The sequence below is a fragment of the Patiria miniata genome, unplaced genomic scaffold, assembly GCF_015706575.1.
Source record: "Patiria miniata isolate m_02_andy unplaced genomic scaffold, ASM1570657v1 HiC_scaffold_30, whole genome shotgun sequence".
Classification (NCBI taxonomy): domain Eukaryota; kingdom Metazoa; phylum Echinodermata; class Asteroidea; order Valvatida; family Asterinidae; genus Patiria; species Patiria miniata.
In genome coordinates this window covers 2,413,510-2,431,404 of record NW_024037070.1, presented here as the reverse complement: position 1 = coordinate 2,431,404, position 17,895 = coordinate 2,413,510, and the positions used below count along the sequence as shown (strand labels likewise).

General features: G+C 43.0%; 1 protein-coding gene across 4 annotated transcripts in view; it reads left to right on the top strand.

Moving 5' to 3' along the window:
• The first annotated feature begins 8 nt into the window (after positions 1–8).
• Positions 9–17,895, top strand: part of LOC119739558 (cyclin-dependent kinase 10-like) — a 43,982-nt gene continuing 26,095 nt past the window's right edge. The window contains exons 1-4 of one of the 4 annotated variants that reach the window (XM_038214547.1): positions 9–134; positions 13,934–14,115; positions 14,760–14,832; positions 17,775–17,846. In XM_038214547.1, the coding sequence (XP_038070475.1) occupies positions 13,990–14,115; positions 14,760–14,832; positions 17,775–17,846 (271 nt within the window). In that variant the 5' untranslated portion in view covers positions 9–134; positions 13,934–13,989. Of the gene's footprint in view, positions 147–13,933; positions 14,116–14,759; positions 14,833–16,394; positions 16,468–17,774; positions 17,847–17,895 lie in introns of those variants that run through there. The other 3 variants (XM_038214548.1, XM_038214546.1, XM_038214549.1) reach the window with 3 other exon arrangements.

The window sequence follows — 17,895 nt, the reverse complement described above, 5'->3', positions numbered from 1 at the left end:
CGCAATTAACACACGTACAGTATGTATACACGTACATGTGGACCGCACCGGCGACTCACAAGCTTGACTAAGTGCTAGTGCTGTTCGGAGCTAGCTGAGGACGGTATCTGTCGTCAAATGGAACCTCCGCCGTAGTATAGTTGAAGGTAATATACAACTTTTGGTAATCTTGTAAAAATGGAAAGTTTTCCATACTCGTACGGGAAAGAATATTGCAACTTGAGGAGCAACTATAGAACATGTAGAATGCAGGGCCACGCCGGAGCAGGGTTTTTTTTCTGCTTGGAGGCGTGGCGCGTGGATCGAGGCCGGCGATGTGAGGATAGGAGTTAGCCCCACTAGTGTGGCCGCGGTATGCTGCGCTGAGTGTGGCTGTTGTGCCCATTCTTGAAAATCACGCATTCTTAAGAATGTGCATGCACATTCTTAAGAATGTGCAACTGGATCCTTGCGCAATCTTCGCAAAAAATAACTCTTCCAGATTGAGCGCACATTCTTAAGAATGCGTGACAAGATAACGGTCTTGTCGATGCCGAGCACCGGCTGCGCTTGGCAAGTCTAGCTGCATCCTCTTTCACTGATTCTCAATAATTATACTGTTGCAACGCAAGGCGCTGAAAAGTAGAGTGGATATGATAAGTATAGGCGTATTGATATGGGGGGGGGGGGGACCGGGAAAAAATAAGAGACATAATAATACTAGTGGAAAGAATTCTGATTTTTGGGATAATAAAAGCGGGGGGGGGGGGGGGGGGGGGGGGGACGTAAGAATGAAGAATGTGAAGAATGAGAATGAATACTGCGACATCCCATAGTGCTAATGCTATTTCCCATTTAAATTGCCACTAATTTATTGTTCACACCCCACCATTACGTCGCAGAGCTGGATTCTATCTAGTCAAAAGAGCAAATTTGGCAGCTTCTGGACATCGTTTTTTTTTCGTGGCATGCATATGATACATACAGGGACTTGTAACTTGTCTAGCCTAAACAAAGCACTTCCCAGACTAGTTCCCAGTCCTCCGTTATTACAAAACTTCCCATAGTGGGCAGAAAAAAGCAATAGGTTTAATTTGATTCAAATTATCGTAGTTATACGAGTACAGAAGCATAGAACATTTTCTGTCCTCTTTATATAAATTGTTTCCCTTTTAACCCCTATACATTTCATTTAACATAATTATGTCGTGCAATGTTTGTTAAGATTGGGCAAAATTCATAAATTGTGCACGTGATATTCCCACCCAATCTTAAGAATGAGCGCTCATTCTTAAGATTGCGTGCTCGTTCTTAAGAATGGGCGCTCATTCTTAAGAATGCGCGCACATTCTTAAGATTGCGTGATTTTCAAAAATGGGCACAACATGGCCGCGGTATGCTGCACTGAGAGGTTCAGCGCAGCATACCGCGGCCACACTAGTGGGGCTAGATAGGAGTAAGCTACAATATAATAATAATATGCAAACCTGCAAAAAGTGCTAAGTACAGCGAATGCACTTGTCTTCTCATCAAGGATCGGAAGGGAGGGCGCGCTTGTAAATGTGTCGGGGCACGGAGTCGCGGAGATGCGCGCCGATAGAGGGCGCAATTCTCGGCAGTATTTTTTTGAGAACGAAGCATCCATATCCATTTTTAATTTCCTCTCAAAGGAAGGGAGGGCGACGGGGCACTGGAGTCGCGGAGTCGCAGAGACGCGCGCCGATAGAGGGCGCAATTCTCGGCGGTATTTTTTTGAGAACGAATCATCCATATCCATTTTTAATTTCCTCGCAAAGGAAGGGAGGGCGACGGAGCACTGGAGTTGCGGAGTCGCAGAGACGCGCGCCGATAGAGGGCGCAATTCTCGGCGGTATTTTTTTTAGAACGAAGCATCCATATCCATTTTTTATTTCTTCGCAAAGGAAGGGAGGGCGACGGGGCACTAGAGGCGCGGAGTCACAGAGACGCGCGCCGATAGAGGGCGCAATTCTCGGAGGTAGGTCGACTGCGGCTCCACGCCTCCACACAGCTGTACGGAGGCGCGGATGTAGAGTGTAGTGGCCCTGCATTCTATAGTTGTACCCAACCTGACGCTACTGCAGCGGTTGTGTATCCTCGATCCTCCTATTTCTGCGCAGATAAAGGCTTTGCAACCAAGTAGCTTAAAGACATAGTCTATGTCCATCATTTGTAATTTGTGCATTTTGTTCGTTTGAAGCAACAAAAGTGCTCAAAATCTAAAGCAGGGTGCTGAACAAGTAACCTGATGAAGTTTCAGCTCAGCTTCAGCTGTATTTTTCAAGAAAAACAACATTCTAGGATCTCAATTTCAAATCAAAAGTTGCTGAATCATGTTTTGAATTGGGCCTGAATTCAGCGTCCGAGACACGTTCTCACTAGCCGATTGCAGCTACGCAATGTCGCGCACCGATCCGACGAATTATACTTTATAGCAACTGTGCACGCATGTGCGATGTGTCAACGTTTGCGCGCGCTTCGCCGAATAAAAAAAACGAACTACTAACGGAAATTGCCAACGGTGCTTCTTAAGACGTCAGCGCGATAACTTGAGAAATACTTTACTTTAAATTTGGTTTGTGTATTGTTCTTGGTAATCCTAAGAAGCCTATCGCATTTGGGGCCGACAGGTCAAGGTCAAAGTGGCTGAAGCAATAGAAATTTTGTCAGCGCGATAACTTGAGAAATACTTTAAATACGAACTTCAAATTTGGTTTGTGGATTGTCCTCGTGGCAATCCTAAGAAGCCTATTGCATTTGGGGCCAAAAGGTCAAGGGTCAAGGTCACAGTGGCTAAAACAAAAGAAATCTTGTCAGCGCGATAACTTAAGAAATACTTTACATGTGAACTTCAAATTTGGTTTGTGGATTGTTCTTGGTAATCCAAATAGGCCTATCGCATTGGGGGTCAAAAGGTCAAGGGTCAAGGTCACAGTGGCTAAAACAATAGAAATCTTGTATTTATTCTGAGATCATAGGGATTAGGGATTAATTCGTATAAAACCTACAGAAGACACTAATGCTGTCAATGAACGTTCCATGTGACCAAGGTACACATGTTAAAAGAGTGGTGTTATGTCATGGGAACAGTCACGGTTGCGGGGCATTTGTGTTTGTAAACACACCTGACTTGTTTAATAACTTAGAATTGTTGGCTTTAGAAAAATATATTTCCTGAGCTTTGCAAACAAATTTTCTTTCTTTTTCCTTTCTTTTTTTCAATGCCAATACACTTCTCATAATTTCAAGATTATTTTCAATATCCTATTTTCTATATTTATTCAAGGGCTTAAATTTACATATTTACATTTAGATTTTATACATATTTACCTATTAAATGTAGATCCCAATGATATTGTTATTCTTATCGTTCCAGTCAACGAAGACAGTTTTTGATGTGGGATTTTAAAACTTATGACATCGATTATGATAATGAGTAGACTGGTTCTCGTTTGTAAACACAAGTGCATTTCGATCGGTCAAAGGGAGTCGGGAACTAGCTTGAACTGGTTTCCGCCCATAAAAGCAACCCTGGTTCTTGACTCCCTATTATCGTTCGAAATGTACTTGTGTTTACAAACGAGATCCAGTCTACTTATTATAATCGTTAATGGAATCGCACTTGGGATACGGGGACCATCGAATGTACGCTGGGCATGAAGACTACATTGCGTCGTTCAAACATTAACAGTGTCGGACATTTAATGAGTTCACGATCGCGAGGGGAGCTCTCGGAATTGAACGGGGAATTTCACTTTTCATCCGGATCGTAAGTACAGTACAACCATCTTAATCATCGATGTCTACTTGTATCTCAGGTGGCATATTTGTAGGCCATTTTGAGGGTGAAATCTGATGTTTTTGTTGGAAAATGTTGGGTTTTTGGGTCAAGGAAAAAATTGTGTTGCATATACGGATTAGCTTGGACCCTACTATCGCCAGACCATGTCGGAATGTTTAAAAAGGCGATAAGTTTGGTCCAGGTTACTCGGACTAATGGAGAGCCAAGAACATTTTCTTAGTATTTCCTAGCAAAATTGGCAATGTTTCTCAGTCCCAGATTCTTGTCTTATCATCATTTTGCAATGAATGACCTTCATTGAGATGATTTATGAAGAAAAAAGCAGCGTCAGGTTGCAACATTCTTTTCCACGTACGTCACTGTTTGAAAAGATTCCCATATCTGGCCATCACTGGTCACCCTGTGCACAAACCCTATGAGACTGATCTGAAAACGATCTGTTTTTTCAGTAAATTCTTCAATATTTTCCCAGCTAAATGTGCCTCTTAGGACATATTATCACTTTCTAATGGTTGATAAGTCACTAAAGGGAAAAATAAGTGATAGCCAGATATGGGAATCTTTCCTTTAGAGTAGCTTGAGTAACTCCAGCTCTAATGCCTATCGCATTAGAGCTGGAGTCACTACGTTACAAGAACCGGGTCGTAAGAATCCCGAAATCCCGGACTATATATCCCCAGTGCATTACAAAAATCGTCGTTGTTCTGTTTGAAGTCGATTATTAGCTTCATGAATGTCTGCTGCATCGTGTGAGATATGAATTATGGAATCTGGGTTGGGATAATATAGGGAAAATGGACCGTTTTTGTAATGCACTGGGGATACACAGTCCGGGATTTCGGGATTCTTACGACCCGGTTCTTATAAAGTACAATGTACACGTAGTTGTGACTCCAGCTCTAATGCGATAAGCATTAGAGCTGGAGTTTCATATTAATGCGATAAGCATTAGAGCTGGAGTTACTCAAGCTACCTTTAAAGTATAATTTCTTCATGAAAAATTAAATAAAATCTTTGGAGCTCTCTGCAGTGTAGGCTTACTTCCAGAACTGTAAGGAATACCTTCTGGAAGTATGACTATGAGGCACCCCCTCTTGTGTGCACTCTTCACCCGCGGCCGCGTAGTGCATCCAAAGATTTTTGAATGACCACTGATGACAGGCAACAGCCCGGGTGCACTTTGCCAAAGTTGACGCACACTCAGTGGACGATTAAAGCTCCAGTCTGGTTCCCCTGGTGGCCTCCTGACTATTTTAGGGGGGGCCGGGAAACTGTGACAGTCTAGTAAATATCAGAGACGCCAAGCTTTTGCAAAACCGTCGGAATTACTCGCTGAATTATCATAATTTTTGGATATAACTAGACCTCTGAAGGTATGGAATTCAACTTTTTTTGCTATAGCTGTCATAGCTGAGGTGATTTTCAAGTGACAAAATAATTTCAATCTTAAATTGATTTTCGTCTCCCCTAGCAAACGGAACTATCTATGCACAGACCATAAAGTGCGACTGATAATATGGAGGTAGTCCAGGGCCCAATTTCATGGCTCTGCTAACCACAGAATTCCGTGCTTCCAATTTGGTGCTAATTGCGCTAGCGTAAATTTCTGTGTTAACCGTGTAAGCACAGAATCCTTAATTATGAGATGTACATGTATGCATGCGCATAAGCCAAATTTCCTCACTAATGCCTGAAATACACTTACCGCAAGTACACAATTTTCTGCTATAGTAAGCAGGGATTTTTTGCTAACTGTATTTCAGTCATATTTACGGGATTACAATGTAGATGAGCCGAGGCTGCCAGGAGGAATTATCTCCCTGTCTGCCTGTGCCTATGTGACGGTAGTCCGAGTAACTAACTAGGACTCTACGAATTGCCTCTTTTTACATTTGGACATGGTCGGGCGATAGTTAGAGTCCTAGGATCATATCTCTATCGTGAGTACCGTTAATCAAATTCCAATCATTTTCATCACACCCCTTAATCAAAATCTTCAGATTTCACATACCTTAGGGAAGAAAAGAGAAATTTCACCTTCAAGTGGGAAACGGATCCTCTTCGTACTGGAGGCCGTCATCTTGAATTCAAGATGGAGGCCGCCAGCAAGACGTGTGTGATGAGGATCGGTTTCACGAATTGAAGGTTACAGAGGGAGTCCAGGATATGAACAGCTCAAAACAGGCCGAAAAAATATATATTGAACCACGACAGACCGCTGCCGCCATTTAGCGGAATACCCGAGTCCGTTGGCCGAAGTATCCTGCCAGCTTCCAGTGTAGTAGCTCACACATCAGATGGGGGAAGGGGTAATTAAATAATAGACAAGGACAAAGGAATTATATTGGACACTGACAACTGGGTTTCATGCGCCGAAATAAAAGATATAAGATTTATTCAATACTCAACTGGCCTATAGGGGGTGTGCATATGTGAACTAATGTACCTCTTATTTGCTTTGTGGGAGCCTCCTTTGGGGGGCTTATTGCGCACCGCGCCTCCTGTAGCAAAGGGGTTTGCAGCCGCTTGTAACAAGCGCCTCTAAATGCACCCAGTTCTCCTCTGTGCTCTGGCCCAGCAGCCTCCAGTGAATCCTAGTTAGATCCAGTCAGCCTCCAGTAGCTCGCTTTGATCCCAATCCCAGTGAGGGACCAGCGGTACCCGGATCGTGAGTCAGCCTCCCGTAGTGTCGCCTCCCGATCCTTTCCCGATGGGCAGTTGATGCCCAGATCCTGAGTAAGCCTCCTGTAGCTCCTCCTGGTGCCATGCACGACTGGAGTCCCGCTTCCGTAGTTCAGCCAACCAGCTACATGTATACTCTCCAAGTCAACTTGCAGGGCGAGCCCCACCAGAGAGAAGGACCGAGCGCGCATGATATGCCCGACTTTCATAGCCGTCCTACATAGAGAGTCCTACATTGCGGACGTGGAAGAACCACGACTGTGCTGCGCGCCTAGCCCGCCTAGCGCCCTCTTTTGATGCCTACATACAGCACAGAGCTGATTTGGCTACAGTATTATCAATATTTTAAATATTTTTTTACCTTTTTGATAAAGCCAATTTTGCGTCCATGGTATTCTATATGTCCTTATCTATGCAGCGGGTAAGTTCAGTAATTTCATACATCCTGATGAACTACGTAACTCAAAAATTATGTTAAATTGTGTCATGACTGTAGACGGTGCTTTCATTAACAGAGTGCGTACACTGTGCGTACAGAGCAAAACGTAGCACTAGCAGCCCAAAGACTACCCTTCGCGTTACTGCATTGCAGTGTACACTGGATAGAGTTGGCAGCTACACCTTTCCCGCACACACCACACAGCCATGCACCAGAGCTCGTCACCGGCCCACCGCTGACTTGACTAACCATCACCTTGGTCTTCCCGGTGTTAACCTTCAGGCCGTTAGATGCCAGACATGGTCTCCATGCCTCCATCTTTACCTGTACAGTGTAACTGCTCTCTTGTCGCTGCCATAAGAACAAGGTCATCAGCACACAGCAGTTCCCAGGGCAGCCCACACCACCACCGTACTCGCCCCTGTGTACAATGTCATTACTGCCTCACAAACCATTCCTCTACACCCCGCTTCCTCATGGCCCATCGCACAACTTCCCTTGGCACCCAGTCACAAGCCTTCTCAAGGTCCACAAACCCAAGGTAGGGCTTCTTCTTAGCTAGATATTTTTCCTGTAGCTGTCGCACATTGAAAATGGCATCAGTGGTTCCTCTACATGGCATAAAGCAAAACTGCATCTTGTCAATCTCCACCTACATCCTCAGACATACCTCAAGTACTACACAGGATGCGCCCCAAATGTCCTGCCGCTCCTTTGCCATCTGCTTGGCAATCTGAAAGAACTGTTTCCTGCCCTCGTCATACCGTAACTCTGCCGCAACCTCCCTTCTCTTGGCACCTAGTGCCATCCACACCTTACCCGAAGACTTCCATATATTAAAGTGGCGCCTCTTCTCATCCACTGCAATCCTAACCTATTCAGTCCACCACTAGTCTCCTTGTGCCTAGGCTCACCCTTTGTCCACCCACAGACCTCTTTAGGGGCTTGTAACCAGACGTTCCTTAGTCCGGCCCACCTACGTACCATCAATACTCGCAGCCATCACAGCCTGCTCTGCCAGCTCCTCCACCCTTGCTCTAAACCTCTCGTCACATCCTCCTTGGCTAGCCACCACGCTCCCAGTGTTGGCATGTGCTTCTTTCTCAGCTTCCTAGCACCAGAGCCAGGTTGCCAACAACAATACGGTGCTGTGACGCACTCTTCACTTGCAATGACCTTGACATTCTTCATTATGATACGGTTCCCCCTTCCTGACCTTCAGGAAGTCGATAGCACTGCTGCATCCACCGGAACTGCATGTCACCAGCTGGTTGGCATCCTTTCTGAAGAATGTGTTGCATATCACCAGCTCAACTACATCACTAAACTCAAGGATCCGAACACCCTTGTTGTTTCTACCCATACCACTGTGCACGCCATCATAGCCATCTGCAGCCGCACCCATGTGGCCATTGAGATCACCTCCCACGATGGCAGCCTCTCTCTGTGGCAGCCTTGAGACGACCTGACCATCTGATCTCAGAAGGAATGCTTCTCTTCCTGTGACCTTCGACCTGAGGGGCGAAGGCCGAGATAACATTGATTGCACTCTTCCCAACCAGTAGCTTCATCAACAGGATCCATTCACTGAACCGCCATCACCTGGTCAGCCCACCGCTCTGCCTGTGCAGCAACATCCTGACGCCTCCGCTCCCGTCTTCAGTGCCTGTCCAGAAGAACTTATACCGCTCACTCCTCCTACCAGTCCATCTTGCACTGCCTCCCTTCCACCTTGTCTCCTGCACACAGCACATGTCCACTCTCCTCCTCATCATCGCCTCCACCACCTCCCCAGACCTCCTTGACATGCTGCCAATGTTCCGTGTCCCCACTCGAAAACACTCACCTCCCTCTTACTCTGACCTTCCCGCAGGACATTGGGCGGATAACCATCATTACCAACTGCAGTTGGGCCACTTCCTCCACCTTTCTTTTTGACATAGGCTGGTGGAGTGGCCCAGGGAGTTCTTGGGCGTTACCCCACCTATAATTGACTCGACATAGTTCTGCCATCTCAGTTGTTGTGGCACCCATGAACACTGTGTGGGTAGATGTCCCCCAACATGGGTTTTTGATCAGAGCTCCCTTATCCTAGGAGGGTTGCCTCCCATGGCTAATGAGCCCCACCTGCCCTGGTTGAGATCAGAGTTTTCCTTCACCTAGATGGGCTGCCTTCCATGGCTACCAGGCCCCACAAGCTTTGAGCAATCTGGTTTTAAAGCGCCAGAAACTCGTCTTTCACACCTCTGCCTTTGGTTATACGTGGGGGTCAGCGCGAGAAGCCAGGTGGTAGGAGTTTGATTTATAAGATAGGCTGTTGGAGATGCAGGTCACAAGGGATATTCATAGGTATAGGAGTTGCTCATATCAGTTCTCTTAAACATCCTGACCATCCTACATGTAACTCTTTGACCCCTGGTCAGACAGTCTAGTCTAAAGTGATAATCAAAGGACAGTCGCATTGGCCGCTGATTTAGGTCTCTCGTCAACAAAAAGTCAGCTGACTGTTAGCGAATGTTCGCTGAATTCTGGCGTTGCTAAGGACCAGCAGTTCGTGAATGTTCGCTGATGATGTTTACTCAGGCCTGACCAAGTTAATGAGGCGATCTCCCCTCGTGTGCGTTTGTTATTTTAATTCACCTAATGAATAATGCATCCCTTCGGATGTGCATTTAAATATCCGCGAAGTCAGCTTGCTGTTTCTCCCAATACATTGTACCCTGATCATTTTGAAGGGGGGGGGGGGGGGCCGGATCAGCCAGTGGCATGTCCAGCCTTTGTGTTGGGGGAGGGGTTCGCAAAATAGGAAATATTTTGAAAAGGTAACTCAAAGTTGACTCCGAAAAGATTACCTCAATTCTGTTCATCCAGGGAGTGGACTGTGCTTTTGATTCCTCCAACTCCTCCCCCCCCCCAAAAAAAATGCAAAATACACAAGCCCCCCCAGCCCCCCCCCCCCCCCCCCCCCCCCCCCCCCCCCCCCCCGGCTGGATACACCACTGGTTTGAGCTCTCAACAATCCCCACCATGCCCACCCCAGTCACACCCCCACTGCTCTAGAATTACTGCAGTGTTCCAACATGTTGAAATAGAAGCTTCTCGATGATAAATAGGTCACATGCCATAAACTACAAGATTGAGAGTGTCCACTTAGACTTGGTGTCAAGTTGGTAATTGTTTTCTGTACAGTACCGGTTACTGGCTCCATGCATGCACCGCTGCAATGCACCGCTGCAATGCGCATTGTCTGGTTACCAGACCAAAAGATGCTGACTATTGATGTTCTTTGATTGACTTGGCGAATACGTTTTCAATTTTGTACACAACATATGAGTATTTTGAATCGCTAGCGAATTCTATGCGATCGTTCTCATTACTTCGAGGGTTTGTACTTTGTGTTGTGTAACATTACAAAATTCATTATAGGGCATACACGACTCAAATAAATCAAGTATATCACAATTGTACATTTTATTTCTATACGCAATTGACCAAGCTGAGTGAATTGGTCATTAAAACGTCGCCAGATCTGCAAACATGTCCCTGACGTATTGAGAAGAACTCCCCATGTAACAGAATGAATGAGTCCTCTTTTGCATAGCGGTGCGCCATTGGATCTCACCACAAACATGCACTGCATAGTATTGTGCTGCTTGCATTATAAATAACGGTGCAAGAACAGAATCGTCAAGTCGTTAGATATGTCGCAACCCGGCTGATTACGTACTAGTCTTACACCAGCCGCGCCAATGGAGTTCGACTGAAGTTCACGGACAAATACGACTATCTAATGACTTGTCATCAAGTCTAGTGTCCACTGGGCCTTCTTGTGGAAGACCCTTTGGGTAAAGAGATTTTGCATCTCAAACTTTCTTCAAAAAAAATACCAAACATTGCTATAATGTACCTTTGTATTTTTTATTATTATATTAATTCATGTCTTTTATTCATTTATCATAAATCAACAACAACCAAAAGACATGGAGGAAACCTAGAACATCATGAATCAAAAGAAACAGTCTAAATGTCAATGAAGCAAGGAACTAGAAATTAATGTAGAAGTAAGAGGAAAAAAATGGTCTGCAGAATTGACAAATTAAATAATATTAAATACTAATTATTTAGATTTAGATTTGAAGGTTACGTGTGACATTTCATCATCGTCCACCTTTGGCATTGATTGTTCTGGAACAAGTCATCTGGTGTGCGACCTGATCTGATGAACCATGCAACGGCGACCGCAGTTAGGAGACAAACAGCAAAGACTGTGTACTTCATGTGGTTGTTGGCCACGAAGTTCAAAAGATCGTGTTTCCAGTACCTGATCATTTGTCCTCCATCTTTTTTGAGGACTGCCTTTTCCCTGATGTGGTGGTTTAATCCATGCCAAAGAAGACTCTTACTGTACTGGAAGATGTTATGGATGATTCGATATGGTGACTCCCTGACTTTCTTCACGAGTAGACTTCACTTTTGGGTGGACATGAAAAACGTTTGCGAAAACAACAACACATTTAGCGAATAATTTGTGTAAACAGTTATCCAAGGGCAAACAAATTGCAGGTAACAACGTTATGACATATTCTAATGGCAGATTTTGCAGAAGCGCTTCAGAACAGTATGTTTATGAGAATCATATTGTTTATTGTACTGACCTAAAGAAGTTACACCTGCTTATGCCACTCTTGGGCAGCCCGTTGAAGACCCTCTAGCCGTGACCATGATTCTCCTGCACACACAGTGGCGACAGCAAGTTGTGCATCGTTCACTCTTTACGTGGTAAGGCCATCACCCCATAAAACTGTTTTCTTGGGTCGTCCAGCCAGATTACAAAAAAAAAACACTTCTGAAACTCACAAAGAATATGTACCATTTTGGAAGTCTGTGTTTCTTCTTTGTTGATAACTCCCAAAGGAACCTGCCGAGAAGAAACTGAGGTGTAACCGTGTAAGTGACTTGTACCGTATCTGATTTCGAAAGATAAAACAAACTCTCAAAGAAAATATATTTTAAAAACATAAACAAGAGTTCATACATACATACTACATGTATCATGCTTTTCTTTGATGATTCTTCACTATACTTGTGCGGTTTGGACTGGACCTTGTTTTGGAGCGACTCAAGCTGTTGGATGTTTTGACATAAATTTGCTCCATTGCTTCCTTAAGTACTGTCAGTTTGCAAATGTAAATCTATTTAAATAAAAACTACATAAAGAATAACTTTTTAAAAAAAATGGTACTGTTCATGTCAAAGACAAGCGCCTCACTCGTCCGGCCGGCTGTTTGCAGTCAAAAGTGATGCGCAAGTTTAAATTTGTGTGTGCAGTGTGCAACATGAAATTGAGGGCGCGTGCAATGTGAAACTTGCGCAAAGCATCCAAATTGCACACAACATGAGAGCATGAGTTTGTTGTGACTATTCGGAATGATTTTGTTACGCTCAATAAATCAGCACAGCCAGCACGGTGTTCTGATTGTGATGCATGATTTTTCGCATGGCGCCCTGTAGTGGGAGTGTACGCGTGCATTCCCTGCACAGTGACATCGTTTGTGCCAGCGCATTCCTATGATTCAGCCCGATATTGGGTGAATGGTGTCATTTTTCCATTAATTAGGCCCTATCATTATTAAAGGCTTGTACATTAATTCAGTGCAGGCAGTACGCCAGCCACACAGCCCAGAAATCCACACAAATGAGTTGACTTGGGGCTGAGTTGACCAAGTTAAAGGGAATATACAACATTTGCAAACATCGAAAAATAAAACTACCAAGTTTTTGCGAAATACCTTAATAGGATGTTGGTAAATGACAGTCTAAAGCATCCTGTAAAATTATGGCACCTGGTATACTGTCATTTTCAAGAAAAGTTGTATTTTTGTATCAATTTCCAACGCTGATCGGCCGATCAGCGTTGGAAACAACTGGCTTTTTTTCAAATACTGGCCCCATTTGACCATTGCACTTGTTTGCAATCGATTACAAACCCATGAACGGGTACGAGCCAGCTAGACTGGTTCCCTGACCTTACAATTCCCCAATGTATGTTAACTGCTCTGTTTCTTCTTATATGGAGTCAGGGAACCAGACTACAGGAAAATGATCGTTTTTCTTGGTTTTAGTAGCATTTTCAAACCCAAAACCTCCAAAAAGTCAGTGTAACTATATTTGCTTTATATTTCCAACCCCCCAATTCCATCCATATCTGAAAATTACAGCAAAAGCAAATGATGTATATTCCCTTTAATAGCGGTGTTTCACATCATTGATTTCTGAGTTCTGAGATACAAATTACAAGCAATATTTGACAATTAAACTTTAATACGAAAAGTGCTCAACTGATCCTTCAGGTTCAGTTTGGTTCAGTTCAGTTGCGGTTTGGATTTACTTTTTCTCCGAACATCAGTTCGGGTTTGGAAATATGTACATATACAATGTACATTGAAAAGCATATATAAAAGTTGCCAGATCATGCGGTAAGTCGGCTTTTATAAGTTGCCATTTCGCTGAAGTCGGTGTGTTACTGTTGGTCCCCTACAAAAAGCACAAGAAGATTATTTTATGAATAGCATTATTTTTTTATGAATTTCTAGGGGGGGGGGGGAATTCTGACAGACCTTCGGGGGGTTGACACCCCCCTCCCCCTGGATATGCACCTGATGTACACTTTGATATCAGAGCTTTCTTTTTGCCCTTCAAGTGGCAAAAAAAACGGTTCAAGAGAGTGAATAAACTTTAGGCCTACACAAGTGGTGTAGTGCATGCATTGCTTGTGCTTCTAATGCCTCACTCTTCTGATGCAAGCTTGCAACAAATTTGAATTCAGCTTATTGCTCTGTGAAGTATGAGTGCAGTATACACATACCGGTAACAAATATAACTGAGCAACAGGTTTATAGACTTTTAGAAATTGCAAAAAAAGGTTGCAACAAAGTTTACCTTTCTGTCAATTATCTTTAATTTATACAATGTAGTTATCCTAATTGCTGCTTGTTGTTCGTTTATCTTTACAGTCAACAGTCGGCAATGAAATATTAGTCTTCACAAGTGAATTTCAACTACCATCAACATGCAGAAACCCAGTAAGACTTCCTCAGAGCATGATACAAGAGAGGCAGACCCTGAGAAGGAGAAAAGAGTAACTCTAATATCAATTAAGACTGGACAGGCAATGACAATTCCTAACACAGACAGAGTAGGTATCAACATCAATATTCTAAAGTATATTATGAATGAAAGACCATTTGTGTTGTAAGAAGTGTCAATTGTTCTTCAAATAGTTGTGTAAATATTATGTGTCACCACGTGTGTATATATTATTAGTATACCAATACACTTCTCCACGCTGCATGCAATGCACTGTACTGTGCATGTAAAGTACACGCACTTGGCATGCATCAGGCAGCGTGGCCCAAGTGATGGAAGCATGCTACGGTAGTAACCTCGCAAGTAAACTCCCAGAAAGACTGACAAAACTGCAACAATTTGATTAATCTGTAACAAAAGCATGTGGTTTTCAATGTAATTTGGCCCATATACATGTACATGTGTATTTACCAATGTTGTCAAAAGAACTAGGCATCATGACTGGAATCCAACTAGCATTGAAATACACATGTACATGAAATTGTCTCGAATTTGAGAGTCGACATTTGGACCTCCTTTTCTTCAAAGTACCGGTATGGTTGTGACTGGTATGGTTGTGTGGACATTTATATTCTACTTTGAAATGCCCTTTTAAGTAATATAATTATGCTATTGTTTGGCAACCCAATTTCGTGCTTTCCAGCACGCTGTGTCAAAACTGAAGCTATTTTTCAATTTGTTTTTTTTAATCAGCTTGGTTTATGCCGAAGTGTGTCTGAGTTTGAAAAGTTGAATAGGATTGGAGAAGGCACATATGGAATTGTGTGTAAGTATACTTACATGTACATTGGTGTTTTGATTTTAACCCTAACCTCACCTAAAGCTACAACATACTTATAGTAGTAAAATGTAGTATGCAGTACTTCAGCATATAAATGGGCAAAGCACTCATAGTATTTATTATATAACCAACATACATATCCTTGTCATTTGATTGGTGGAACTCCATCACGTGACATTCGTTATTACTCCCATTCTAGCCGGGTCTCAAAAAGTACTATCCGCCCATGGGGAATGGGAAATACTGTTGAACAGTTAGGATCATTCTTGTTCCAAGACGCGGTATTTGGGTGCAAAGGCATGCTGGTGTGCGTGTTCAGCGTTGCGCGTAGCGCGTATTGTTCCAAAGAGCCAGCACTACAGAGTGGGGTTCAAAGATTTTCGTGAAGGGGTGGTTTGGAAGAGAGAAATACATTTCCCATCAATTTGTATTGAAGTAAAAGTTCAAATATATCAAATGACAAGGATCTATATGTCAGTTATATAAAACTAATATTGAGTGGCTTTAAATTGTGAAATGGGAGGAATAGTATCGCTCGGTGATGGTCCTTGCGATAATATTCCTCCCATTTCACTCTGAGCCATTCAATATTTGTATACTAGTATTTGGTACCTGCATATATAATGTTTGTAGTACGTTGTAGTATGTGGTTTGTTACCCCAAATGAACTCATTGGGGGTAAGGGTTAAGGGCTGCTTTTGACGTTCACAAACTATTGTTTAAAGTTTTAAGTTTTAACCATAAAAAGGCCCGGGGGGGGGGGCCTTTTCTTTTGTTTTCCTCACTGTTGTTACCTTTCATGACTTTTTAGCTTGAAGTTTGGTGCACGGTTTGGATCAAATTATAAAAATTGACCTTAGCATCACCGTGCTGCTCTTGACATTAGTTGAGGCAGGGTACCACAGCAATTGCATTTCCCCATGTCAGTGTTGTTTGCAAGTCCATCACAAGTCTTTCAGTCTCAAGTCAGGTCACTACATGTAGCTGTTCACATGAACTGTGACAAGGCATTCATATATCACTGTTTATCCAGTTACTTTGGATTGGACTTATGAAAGCTTAGGAACTGTTCAACGACTTGTGATGGACTTGAATACAACACTGTCCCGTACAATCCCACTGAATACATGGATAGTACAGCTTGTGGTGGTAACAGTGTGCTATAAACTTGCAACTTCAGTTATTAACCCTAACCCGCTAGGGCCTTTTTGCTAGGAACCATCCTCAATCCTCCAAAACCCTCCAAAATTTTGCACTTATATTCAATACAGTCCTGCCTGTAAAATGCATTCATCCTCAATTCTCCAAAATAATCCTCTTCTTGAAACAACCGAATTCATCCTCAGTCCAAAGTTCTCCATGTCACAATTAGGATTATTGAGGGAGGTTTAGGGTTGTGTTCTTATTCCTCCATGGGTTAATTAACACTTCATTGGTCTAATGAAATCTAATTCTGGAAATTTAGTTGGTTAACATGTGTGCCAAATTTTATTCCATTTTGTCAACTTGACAGATGTCAACTTTTCAACTGTTGCATTTATTCACAGGACAGTGACAAAAGACAAACCCAAAAGATATACATTCTGTATAAGTACATTACAAAGTACATAAGTCATACAGGTAAGAAAAATGTCCCTTTTGATAGGTGACCCTTCCCCCAGGCGTCAATTGTGTCTCAAAAGTGGGGGGGGGGGGACACAACATGATCAGCACTAATGCCAGCGCGAAGCCCGTGGGGTCCAGGGCCCGCTTAAGGGCCCAGATATTTTTTTGGATTGTAGATGCTCTGTGGTGCGATCTGAGGCAATTTTTGACCACTTAGACCAATTTTTGTGAGCAAAAGATCATTTTAAACAAAAAGATCATTTTAGATCTTTTAAACATTATTTTCGAGTTTGGAGTCATTGAATCGGCTTATGTTGGCTACAATTTTTATTCGGGGACGAAAAAAGTGGGGGGGGGGCAAACGATATAATTTATGATACCCCCCCCCCCCACTTTAAAAAGTGGGGGGGGGGGGAGGACTTGTCCCCCCAGTCCCCCACCGATTGACGCCCATAGGTCCTTGTCTCCCACAAAAACGGGAAAGGATACCAGTGTTTGCTATCCAGCCACCATTCAGTCTGGGTACTGACCACATTCGAAACAAGTTTCACTGATATTCAGCCATGCATGCAAAGGATACACACCTACCAACACAATGTTTCCTAATACCTTTAAGGGGATAACGTTATTCAATGGCCAGCACACTGCAAGACAGAACATTTCAAAGTTACCATGGCAATGCCACAGTTTACAGATGTCCAAAGGGCCTTGATCATTAGAATGTTTTATGAAACAAATACATATAAAAAGACTCCTTCAAGAGGTAGAGAAGCGTAATGCTCAGACAGTACACTAATATTGTAACATACGGACAAAATAAATGGCGCAAGCAAGAATATTTTCTTTGGAGGTACCTCAAAGACCGGGTGTACCACATTGTGCCAAACACCCTGCAGGAATGTCAAGCTTTCGGATAATACGAGGAAATTAATTAAGTTCGGAGAATCTTGTAATAACGAAAAAATAAGACGTTCTCAACTTTTTCAGTGACAGATGGGAAGTCCTGGAAGGACTCTTGGTCAAACATAATATTTTAGTGATTTTTTTTCTGTTCTAAATATGGTGTTGATCCTGAACAGATGATAAACACCAAATGTAATATTTTTGGTTCTGTTATTTTGAGTACCACATTTTCTGAAAATTTAGTTGATATATTTAACCATTCTCCAAATTTTCTGCTGCTCCTAAAAAATTCATGCATGAGTCATGTGGACTTTGAGGAAAATCATTTGGATGTAAATAACCAACTTTGAATTCTGTCATTGGTGACACCTTTGCATGGAATTAACCATGTGAGAGCTAAATCTTTATCTTTTTTGCAGATAGAGCAAGAGACACACGATCAGATGAAATAGTAGCTCTGAAGAAGGTCCGAATGGAAAAAGAGAAAGACGGTATGGCCTCATATAGATTTTGATTTTTACATACTGTATACTCTTGTTG